Source organism: Mytilus trossulus, chromosome 8, assembly GCF_036588685.1.
Source record: "Mytilus trossulus isolate FHL-02 chromosome 8, PNRI_Mtr1.1.1.hap1, whole genome shotgun sequence".
Taxonomy (NCBI): Eukaryota; Metazoa; Mollusca; class Bivalvia; order Mytilida; family Mytilidae; genus Mytilus; species Mytilus trossulus.
Window position 1 is genome coordinate 59867895 of NC_086380.1, and position 11990 is coordinate 59879884.

An 11990-nucleotide genomic window follows, 5' to 3' on the forward strand; every position below is an offset into this window, starting at 1 on the left:
ATAGACGAACTGATATTCAAGATTTGAAAACATCGCAGTTTCCTGCAGGAGTACATCAAAATATGAATTTTCGAAATCAACGTAGACACTTCTTACCGTACTGTGGTGCATTACCAACTCCTATTAGACAAAAGTTCATTGACGAATATGCCAAAAGACATAAACAATTATCAAAGAATATTTGATAGCGGGACCTCCTAAAAGAAGTATATTAGTAGAGATAAATAAAGTCCAGTTAATTAACACTATCTTTGATGATTTTTTTCTTCTTATCATGTATTATGCATATTTTGTCATATGTTTAAATTTAAGCTCTGACTGATTTTCATGTGCAAGTGAAATTGGACAAAATCAATATTACGAATATGTTTTTTTAATTCTGTTGGCAGCAACATTATACTAGGCAATCGTGAAAGTATATATAGGGTACACGCCAATGAAAACCCAATTAAACGACAAAACACAGCAATAGACATGTGTATTGATTATTTTTAAAATTGATATACCCAGAAAATGATTGCAGCTACATTCCCACTGTGTAAGACCAAAATTTCAATTTACTTTTGGTATTTTCATACATGCAGAAAAGAGATCGATTAAAACCATTACAGTGTTGATGAATCTTAAACAATATTACGGTGTCATTTTGATATATAATTTTTTCATAGGTGATGAAGAGTAACTTTTCTCTAATGTTTGTGCTATTTTTACATTTCTTGATCGGTGTGAGAAAATATTTACTAGGGAAATATCTGTCCTCGGCAGATGATGGGTCGAAATTTAATTATGAAGTCAGATGTACTAGTTTTTATTGAATTTCCTATTGTGACGCCACGAAAACATCGACAACGCCTAATGACATCAATTATAAAGAACACAACTTCTTGCATATCTTTGAGAAAAAAGGATAAAATTCAATAGAGAAACTTTTCGCCCCTATAACTCATGTATTACGTTATTACTCATCTCTCAACGATAAATTTCAAATATTTGAACGCTCGAAAAGCCGCACGCTTTAAATAGTGAAATTCAACTATCTCGATGGTAGAAATATCTCAACACACTTGTGGTGGAATCTATATATTATTGTATCATATAGTTATGAGATAATTTTGTTTCTATTGATTTTGGAGATAAATTGTTGTATAGTGCGGCTCCTTTACAATCTAGTATTAAAAGAGGGACGATAGATACCAAAGGCACAGTCAAACTCGTAAATCTAAAACAAACTGACAACGCCATGGCTAAAAATGAAAAAGACAAACAGAAAAACAATAGTACACATGACTCAACATAGTTTAAGTTTTATGATGACTGCAGATAACAGAGAACAACATTAAACCTTACTTTATTCAACAGAACAGTAAAAACCTTCTTTATTTAACCTAATGATTTGTGTTCTGTACGTACTGGATAAAGTTTATTATATATCTAGTAAAAGAGGGACGAAAGATACCAAAGGGACAGTCAAACATGTGTGATGCAATATGACTGGAAAACACATTAGAAACAAGGCCACCTTGTATTTTCAATAACGACATTTTCAATGGAGGGTTGAAGGACTTAACTTACCTATCTAAAAGGGGTATTTTTGTATAATAATTTTACAGTACAACATTGTCATCATAAATATGAAGTAAAAGTGTTGTACTTTGATTAATTGTTACTTTAAAAGTATAATAAATATATCATGCTTTAGAAAAAACAATCTGATAGAATATTTTACTGAAAATCAAAATATCAACATACAGAACTAGTATGAACTTATGTTTGTTGTTGAATAATTGAGCTTAAACATAACAGTATACAACTGATTCTTGAAACTACTCATATATCCGTTATTGTAAAATAATGGTATTGAAATAGTACAATAATTTCAATGAACGAATCAAAATTTCTCAAATGAGCACATGTGGGTAACTATACAGTACTTGCTAAAGTAGCAATGCACACATATAGCTACACTGTTCATTAGTATGAATCAACTCATTATAACTATTTGTATTTGCGCCAGACACGCGTTTCGTCTACAAAATATTCAACAGTGACGCTGGAATAAAAAAAAGTGCAAAAAGCAAAATAAAGTTCAAAGAGCATTGAGGATCGAATATTTTTTTAAAGTTTTGCCAAATACAGCTAAGGTAATCTAAGGTAGAAAAGCCTTAGTTTTTCTAAAATTCAATGTTTTGTAAACAGTGAAAAGTTTATGAATATAACCAAATCAATGATAATGAAAGGAAATGTAATTGAAAGTGCAGCATCTGGATGTACTGAACTAGTATAAACAAGATTATTATGTTGATTGTACTAAACGATAACAGTACATAAATGAACTTTCTCACAAACCCAGTATTGTATGTAAAATAACAGTACACTAATATGATTTAGGAAGCAACACTATATCAAATAGACACATTTTGGTACCAAATAAACTCATCATAGATACCAGGACTAAATTTTGTATATACGCCAGACGCGCGTTTCTTCTACAAAAGACTCATTCGTGACGCTCGAATCAAAAAAAAAAAGCCGAATAAAGTACAAAGTTGAATAAAGTACGTGCATAGAAGCATTGAACACAAAAAACTTAATTGTTAAATGGTGAATGTCTTGGCTTTTGCATACATCCAAGGAAAACAAAATTGCCAGGTGTCAATACATTTTGTCAACTTCACAAATGAATCTTAACTTTCTGTCACAATGTAAATTATGCAAACGAAAGGTAGATTGACCCTCCTCCATAACAGCAGCACAGTGGCCTCCAGAGGAATTGAAGTGTTCACGGTAGGTGCTTGTCACTGGCTTTCTGGAATTTGCCCATATCCATCTATTGTCACCTTCTAAGTCACTGGCACCAATAAAGAAAATCCGTTGATTATTGTCTGTAATAAAAAAAAAATACAAGTTTAAAATTTCAAATTCTGTTGTAACAGTTGTCTACAATATTTTTCATATGCAACAGGTCGAAATATGAAAAGGTTATTCCATACAAGTGAGAGATTTAGCGCTTTAAAACCAGGTTAAATCCACCATTTTCTAAATATCTGTACCAAGTCAGAAATATGACAGTTGTACAGTCGTTTGATGTGTTTTATCTTTTATATTCATTTGATAAAATTTACTGCTTGCAATAGCATAATTTGTTCTAAATAATAAGGATGTTCTTATCCCAAGCAGAAAAACATAGCCGTATTTGACACAATCTTTTTCAACTTTTTATCTTCAGTGCTGTACAACTTTGAACTTTTTTCACTTTCTGGGCGTCACTGGTGAGTCTTGTGTGGACAAGGCGCGTTTTTGGCGTATTGAATTTTAAACCTTATGCCTTTTGTTATCTATTAATCATGCGTTTCTATTTCAATGTTATATTTAACATTGACATTAAAGTGCGAGGTTTGGCATGCCACAAATTCAGGTTCAACACACCATTTTTATCTTAAAAATGTCCTGTTACAAGTCAGAAAAATGGCCATTGTTATATCATAGTACGTTTCTGTGTGTGTAAAATTTTAACGTTGTGTTTCCGTTGTGTCGTTTGTTTTCTTTTATATTTGAGTGCGAATTCACATTACTATAAGACGTGTCACGGTACTTTTCTATCCCAAATTCATGTATTTGGTTTAGATGTTATATTTGTTATTCTCATTGGGTTTTGTCTCATGCCTAGTCCGTTTCTGTTTGTGCTACATTTTAATGTTGTGTCGTTGTTCTCCTCTTATATTTAATGCGTTTCCCTCAGTTTTAGTTTGTTATCCCATTTTTGTTTTTTGTCCATAAATTTACGAGTTTTGAACAGCGGTATACTACTGTTGCCTTTATTTATCATTTGATTTTGAAACCTGATTAGGGACTTTCTGTCTTGAATTTATCCTCGGAGTTCAGTATTTTCGTGATTTCACTTTTTACTACATAATTTATTAATTTGTTTTTTCTTCTTGTGAATTGATTTAAACAAATAATTTTGTAGAATTACACATTTAAAGACATCTACATTTAAGAAACGCTCGAAAACCGAAGTATTTCTTTTTGGAAAAGTTTTCAAAATAAGCCCCTAGCTCATAAGCATATTAAAAGGAAAACATTAAGTTGATTTTTTATCATTGTACAAACATATTTGTACATTCGAGCGTTATCCTGCTTGTAGCCAATAATTAATATCGTTATCAATAAAACGTTACATGTTCAATGCTTTATTGTGTGTGTTCCGTTTGTTTTTGTTTATCCGTACATCTATTTTATTGTCGTTGATTGTCTCGTTCATTTCCCGGATATTATTTTTCCGTTTTACCGTTAGTGTTTAGTATCTACTGAACGTTATTCATGTAAAATGTGTCTAAGAACTATAAAACAATATTTCATTTGGTTTACTAATGGACAGCGGTTGTCAGCTGCTCATTTCAAATTCATTATACTGATGTTAATGCAAAGGTGTATAACACAATTTTACATTCACATTTCCAAGTCACTTTTTTTTGTTATTTTGATAAAGATCACCTTAATCACAAACCACCAAGACTCCGTGTTTAAGAACGTACTTTGACCTATAAGGGTTTACTTTTACAAAATATGATTTAGATAGAGAGTTGTGTCCTTGGCACTCATACCACATCTTCTTATTTTTTCTATAATTTGAACTTCTTTCCTGGTCTTATTCTTACCTTCGTCCTTTTCTAGAAGAGATTTGATATATTTGTCAGTTTGGTTGTCACGAATTTCTGCTAGGTATCCATCAAAATTCCAACAGTAATCCTTGGAATGAAAAGAAAATTAAAATGATGATCGTTATGCCAATTGTAGGTTCTTTATTGTGGATAAATTTTGAATTGCTATTTCATTCATTTCTGTATCATTTGTGTTATCTAGCTAGATATAGGAATATGTGACATGAGAGCCAATGAGACAACTCTCCATCCAAGTCACAATTCATTAAAGTAAACCATTATAGGTCAAAGTACGGTCTTCATTTTAATTATGTTTTTGCCATGGCGTTGTCAGTTTGTTTTCGATCTATGTGTTTAACTGTCCTTCTGGTATCTTTCGCCCCTCTTCTTTATATTATATGAATGTAACTGAGACACATTATATTTGATGAACTTATTTATTTACTCTAGCTAATATAATGACATTACTTGTACCTTTTTATACACCAGATGAGCGTGTCAAAAATTAATGGCATATTAGTTATTTTAGATATATATAAATGAAGGCAACAGTAGTATACCGATGTTCAAAAGTAATAAATCGATGGAGAAATACAAATCACGATTACAAACCAAAATCAAGTGCAAAACAACAACTATAAGAGGAAAACAAAGTGAACAAATGAACACCGACGTGCAACAAAAACAAACACACAAAGAATCGAACTAGTTGATAACAACTACCATATTTCTGACTTAGTATTATTGGTGTCACTGTAGTAATGTACAATCAAACAGAAAATATGCTATGAACTGTAGAAATAACTATCATGTGACCTACCGAATTAGATTATTTACCAGATTTGTTATCACATAAGCAACACGACGGGTGTCACATGTGGAGCAGGATCCGCTTACCCTTCCGGAGAACCTGAGATCACCCCTAGTTTTTGGTGGCGTTCGTGTTGTTTATTCTTTAGTTTTCTATGTTGTGTAATGTGTACTATTGTTTGTCTGTTTGTCTTTTTTATTTTTAGACATGGCGTTGTCAGTTTATTTTCGATTTATAAGTTTGACTGTCCCTTAGGTATCTTTCGTCCCTCTTTTTCAGTGGTATAAATGTTAAACATTGTTATTGTGCTATTGTCATCAAAACATTGATAAATTACTTAAAAGGCTGTAGTTTGAATGAACCACCGGTGAAAGTTTGAAAAATCAAATAAACTCAGAATATGTAAAGTTTATTCACCTGCGCATCTAACCAAGATTTCTTATTTGTAGAAATGAAGAAACACCGTTCCTTGTATTCTAACCATCCTGGCTCACAGTCTCCTACAACATATAATATAAATTATGTATTGCCCACAACACGTTTTTCTGTAACAACCTTCATGAGTTATGTTGTTTTGAAGCAAAACAATGACTTTGAAAAGTTTTTGTAAAATGATATTCAAGACTATATTTAAATGGTGCTTTTAACCATTGAGTTGAATTACAAAATGTTTTCTTTTGTTATAGACATTGCTAGTTTGGTATAGGTTAAGTATTATACATCTAACATAGTTTCACACGTGTTACTTTTTTCGACATTAGTGTAATACGTTTTCATTAAATCCTTTACACACAGCATTAACAAGACATTTGATTTTTTTATAACGTTCAATTTAATGTTTCCTTATAGCAAGCATGGTGTAAAACTATGTTTGATAAAACAATAAAGGCAACAGTAGTATACCGCTGTTCAAAAGTCATAATTCGATTGAGAGGAAAAAATATGGGTTACAAAAAAAAACACATCAAATTGCATCTTTTTAAAGAGGAAAACAACAAAACAGCAGAAATACTGAAATGCAACAAAAAAAGACACACACACAAAAACGAACTATAAGATAACAACTGCCATTTTCCTGACTTGGTATAGGACATTTTATGAAAACAAAATTGTGGGTTTTGCGGCTAGCCAAACCTCGCGCTTTTGGTGTGATGTTAAATATATAACAAAAATGACAAAATTTCATGACAGGAATAAAGTACATATATAAACAAGAACAATCAGGACAGATATATAGACAAAAACACAATAAAATAGTACATTTCGACCAAAGAATAACGAAAGTTGATTTGAGTGTTAATTTTTTTTTTTTTTACTATTTTACCTATTCCGTTCATGCCACTAATTCCACCAAACTCCTCGTCTATTTTCTGTTCTATATAATCGTCTAAAATACTGGCATCTATATTAATGGTACCGGATATAGGTATTCTTAACTCACGAGCAAGAACTACGGCGAAACCACCAACGCCAATTAATAGGGATATGATTAGAAACCCCATAATGCAAACTGTTTCTGAGTTCTATTGTTCTGAAAATGAAAACACATCAGTTTCGCAATTTTTCATAGAATTTTTAAAATGTCTTACAAAAACGTATGTTTTCAAATAAGCTGTTTTCATGGATTTTGCATGTATGAATGCAAAAAAAAAGACGAAAGCGCTGTTACTTTAACTAGTATTTCATTTAAGTTTGCTTTCTCATTTTGTGTCCTTTGTTGTCCTTTAATTGCTTTCTCTTGTAATACAAATAAGTAAATAAATAATGCCATTCAATGAATGTCATTTTACTTGGCTCTTCTGAAACTTAGTTTATTATAGTTCTTTAGCAGCATCAATAAAGCTCATTTGATATAAAAAGACGTGTCAAGATTGTCAATGCAACCAGAGACAAAAAGGCTTGTGCGTTAACAGCCGTCTGAATGGCACTGACTACGGCTCTTAAAGTGGGCAAAATCGTATCGCCAACTAGAAAAGGCCATGGTTAGACCAAATGTGAACCAATTCAAAAGAGAAAACGGACGGTCAGATGTATCATGGCTTCTTTATTGTATAGTACAATAAGAATAAAAGAAGGACATGAGATTGAAAAATTATATGAGACAGTTTTGTTTCATTCACACTTTATATCATTACATTTATACGATGTTTTTTGTTAGTTTTTTATGCTGAGTGTAAAAATGATTTAACCAAAATTTCATTAATACAACTTTTTTTTCAATTCAAGAACTGAATAAAACAATGTTTTATTTTTTTTTCGGAAATAAATGTTTCTAGATTCTTACCTTCGAGACGATATGTTTTACAATATCGTAAAGACAATTAGCCTAAGCAATACTTTACTAAGTTATTGTAATCTTCTTTATTTATATTTTCTTGTGAGTCAGTTTTGAAAGGAATGATTTGATTGGAGGAGAAAACAATTTATCAATGAGAGCAGGAATGTCTCCAAGTATGCAGATTTACCCTTACGAGAAGAGTGATTACATCCTTCTAAAACGAGTGTCGGGATATCCCGGATGCGATAACATGTAGTGCTGTCTAACGTCATACAAACTTAAAGAAAAAAATCTCCTCTTCAGTCCCAATAGATATTAATCATGGTCATATTACTAATAAAGAATGTATGTTAAGTATTTGACTTTGTCGATTAGTTTGTAATCTCAACAATTCAATTTTATAAACCGAACTAAAAAGGTCATCCGTAGTTTGAATATGCAAAGGATGCATTTCGAAAACATATTTTCGCGTAAACCTCATTTCGAGTTCAGTCTGCTTTGTCGACTTTGCGGATTTTTTTGTTCTTTTATTGTGATCAATAATTTTCTTGGTGTATTTATATCGGGGATAATTATTTTTTCTCCGTCGGGAAAAGTAAAAAATCGACTCCGATATGTCGTAGTCAGATTTTTCGATAAGCAGATATCTACATGTATATGAAGAACTCGGATATGCTTATCGTTAAATCACGACATGTCGCATTCTGTGTTTTTTCTTCTTCATTCTATTAAAAAATAACGATATCTATGGGAAAATATAAATGTCGGTTTTTATTTTTTCCGATGAAATAAAGTCGACATTTGAATGTAGTTTTTTTTCTTATATTTCGACAAAAGTCCGCGTATCGCGGTATTGCGATATCTATTAGTCGAAAACTGAGTTGCGATACGTCTTAATAACTTCTTCTTTTTCTTCTTCTTCTTCTTCTTCTTCTTCTTCTTCTTCTTCTTCTTCTTCTTCTTCTTCTTCTTCTTCTTCTTCTTCTTCTTCTTCTTCTTCTTCTTCTTCTTCTTCTTCTTCTTCTTCTTCTTCTTCTTCTTCTTCTTCTTCTTCTTCTTCTTCTTCTTCTTCTTCTTCTTCTTCTTCTTCTTCTTCTTCTTCTTCTTCTTCTTCTTCTTCTTCTTCTTCTTCTTCGTGTATATATATATATATATATATATATATATCTAATTGCAAGTTTTTTCTTCTTTCTTCTTCTTTCTTCTTCTTCTTTCTTCTTCTTCTTTCTTCTTCTTCTTCTCCTTCTTCCTGGGGTTCCAGGGACCGTCCGGTGTGCGGTTCTGGCATCTCCCGGTGTCCATGGAATGGAATCGGGTACCCCTTGGAATTCTTGAGATGGTGAAAATATACCTGGTGATTAGTGGCTTCTGTTCATAAAGTTGTGTTCTCCAGGAACAGTCTGCTCTTTTTCAATGTTTTTAAAATCCATTGGATAAGTATTATAGTCAGTTCTATTTCGATCCATCTCCATTAATAATAAAACACAACTTGTACTGAAAATTCTAACATGTATCCAAAGATTTGAAGTCTCACTAATGTTCCAACAATTATCTTCGTTATGAATCTCAAACTTCGTGTATGGCTATCCCACCGGCCCACCGCTGCCACCATTTGTAGCGTTGTCGTTTTTGTATGCATTCGTGTTTGTCGATGTGTTATTTTGGTAGCGTAAATTACGTAAAATCCATATTCAAATGGCACAAAGAAAACAAACCACAACACAAAGTTTCAAATCAAATCACTATGTAATCTGTTAAATGTTTATCAGTTTGACATAATAAAACAGTTGAACAATAATCCTAATTCACTAACACAATATTACTCTCAACACTTCTTACTAACAATCCATCTATTCTCTCTCTTCTTTTCTCCCTATATTCTCTTACGCATCCCCTTATATACATAATTACAGGCGGTACCCCGACGGTTCCAAAGATGGGTACCGGGCGGTTCTAAAGATACCGGGCGGTACCTTAACGGTTCTAAAGATTGGCTACCGGGCGGTACCCTGAAAGTTTCCAAGACGGGGTTACCGGACGGTACCCCGACGGTTCTAAAGATGGGGTACCGGGCGGTTCTTAAGATACCGGGCGGTGAATTTAAATAATAAAGAAACTGTTCAAATAAATAAGAATACTGGGCATTGCCGTATAGAAATGTAATTTAACCCAAACGTATTTAAAAGAAAGACATCTTACATAATAATAATTATTCAGTCAAACTAAAATCGCTACACTATATTACAAATTTAGTCCCCAACTGCTATATACAGTATTATCCCGGCTGTCATTACAGTTGAGCCCTACCGGGACTCCCCACGAACTCCCCTCCCGCCTCTCCTATATTGATAGACTTTGGTTCAGCTATGTCGTCGGAATTTGAAAACCCAGTCTAAAATACAACTGATATAACGTTAACCCATGGGTTGTTCAAGTAATCACATAATCACAAATTGTGTGCCAATATAATAACAAAAGTCATACTCATTTATTATTTTTCAGTTTTTATTATAACAAGATAATCAAACTAAGACTACTATAGTAAGTAAATAGTTTATTAAAGTGTCACATATTGATTGACCTAATTAAATATAAGCAACATTATATAAATATTTACACATAAAACAATCAATATCCAGCCATAAAAATGACTTATGAGACACTAAAAAGCTTAAAATTCTATAAAAATTTCAAACATATTCCGTAAAAAACATACAAGTCACAAAACAAATCACCATCAAAATTATAAATCACTATATTCAATAAATATATATACATGTATATAAAAATTGTCGAAATTTGACTTTCCTGGTAAAATTAAAATAATAAAACTCTGAAGCTAGTAAAAATTTCATAAAGAGCAGTTAAACAATTTTCTTCGCCAGAAAAATTATAAAATTTGCATAGGAAATATTGTATATCAGAACAGTTCATAATTTCAATAAATTTGTTATAGATCTACAATCTATATCAAGGCTAAAAAAAAATTTAATTAATTTTGAACATTCATGAAAAAGGTTATACCGAATATCGCCATAAAGTGTGCATTCCATCAGAAAATGTTTTTCAGTCTCTACACTGCAACTTTCACAAAGCAAACACAGTCTATATAATAATAATAATATCTTTATTTAGAGAGAGTAACTTATTTGGATTACACCAATTTTCAATAAGGCTCTCTTAATACAATAATAATTACATTAAAAATAAACAATTCTTCAATAATAATGATAAATAAAAATTATATGCAATTTAAAGTACAATAAACAATTATGATATAGCATTACAGTACAAATATGATGGTAAAGTTAAAAATACATAGATTTGTATTTATGTTTAAATTCAGATACTGTATTTGATTTCTTTATTGAATTAGGAAGAGCATTCCACACTTTTGGTCCAGTGTACGAGAAACTAGACTTATACAACTGTGTATTTGGTTTTGGAATAATAAAATTATCAGAGGATGAAAATCTTGTATTATATTTTTGATTTGCAGAAGCTGATACAATAAGGCTGGACATATATTCTGGAGCTAAGCCATGTTTTGCCTTATACATTAGTAATGATTTGTGATATAGTATTCTTTGCATGATTGGCACAGTGTTACATTCGTGAAATAATTCTCTTGAAGGTTTGGTGTAATCATGCTCGTCTAAAATTATTCTTGCTGCCCTTTTTTGCAGTTTTAGTAAACTATCTAATAGAAATCTATTACAGTTTCCCCATATTGAACAACAATAATCTAAGTGAGGTAAAACGCCTATCTCAGTCTACGGGTGTAGGCGGCCTGGAGTATCTGCCAGTTTCGTACGTTAGCGGTAGATCCCCGGAGCGCCGAAACAGAGCCATAACACGCCTTTCCTGTTTAGAAATGTTTAAAAGCACATAAGGTTCTGTTTTCACACATTGTTAGTAACATCTGTAAGTGCGCAATTTGTTTCCGGTTTTTTTTATTACGACGGTCATCAAAAAGTTCTTCATACCATTCTGTGTTGTCCAGCTCACATAGTTTTTCACTTATCATATGCATAACATGTATAACACATGGAAGTCTCAGAATCAAATAATAAAAAATATAGTCCCAGTTTCGTACGTTAGCGGTAGATCCCCGGAGCGCCGAAACAGAGCCATAACACGCCTTTCCTGTTTAGAAATGTTTAAAAGCACATAAGGTTCTGTTTTCACACATTGTTAGTAACATCTGTAAGTGCGCAATTTGTTTCCGTTTATTTTTATT

At 32.0% G+C, this 11990-nt stretch overlaps 1 protein-coding gene across 1 annotated transcript; it reads right to left on the minus strand.

Annotated features, from left to right (window-relative positions):
* Positions 1-1707: 1707 nt before the first annotated feature.
* Positions 1708-7913, minus strand: LOC134681216 (perlucin-like). Its single transcript, XM_063540728.1, has 5 exons — positions 7757-7913; positions 6797-7003; positions 5890-5972; positions 4659-4749; positions 1708-2882 (listed from the first exon to the last, which is right to left on the minus strand). Exons 2-5 carry the CDS (start codon positions 6972-6974, stop codon positions 2653-2655), a joined length of 582 nt encoding a protein of 193 aa, XP_063396798.1. The 5' UTR covers positions 6975-7003; positions 7757-7913; the 3' UTR covers positions 1708-2652.
* Between the last annotated feature and the right edge of the window lie 4077 nt (positions 7914-11990).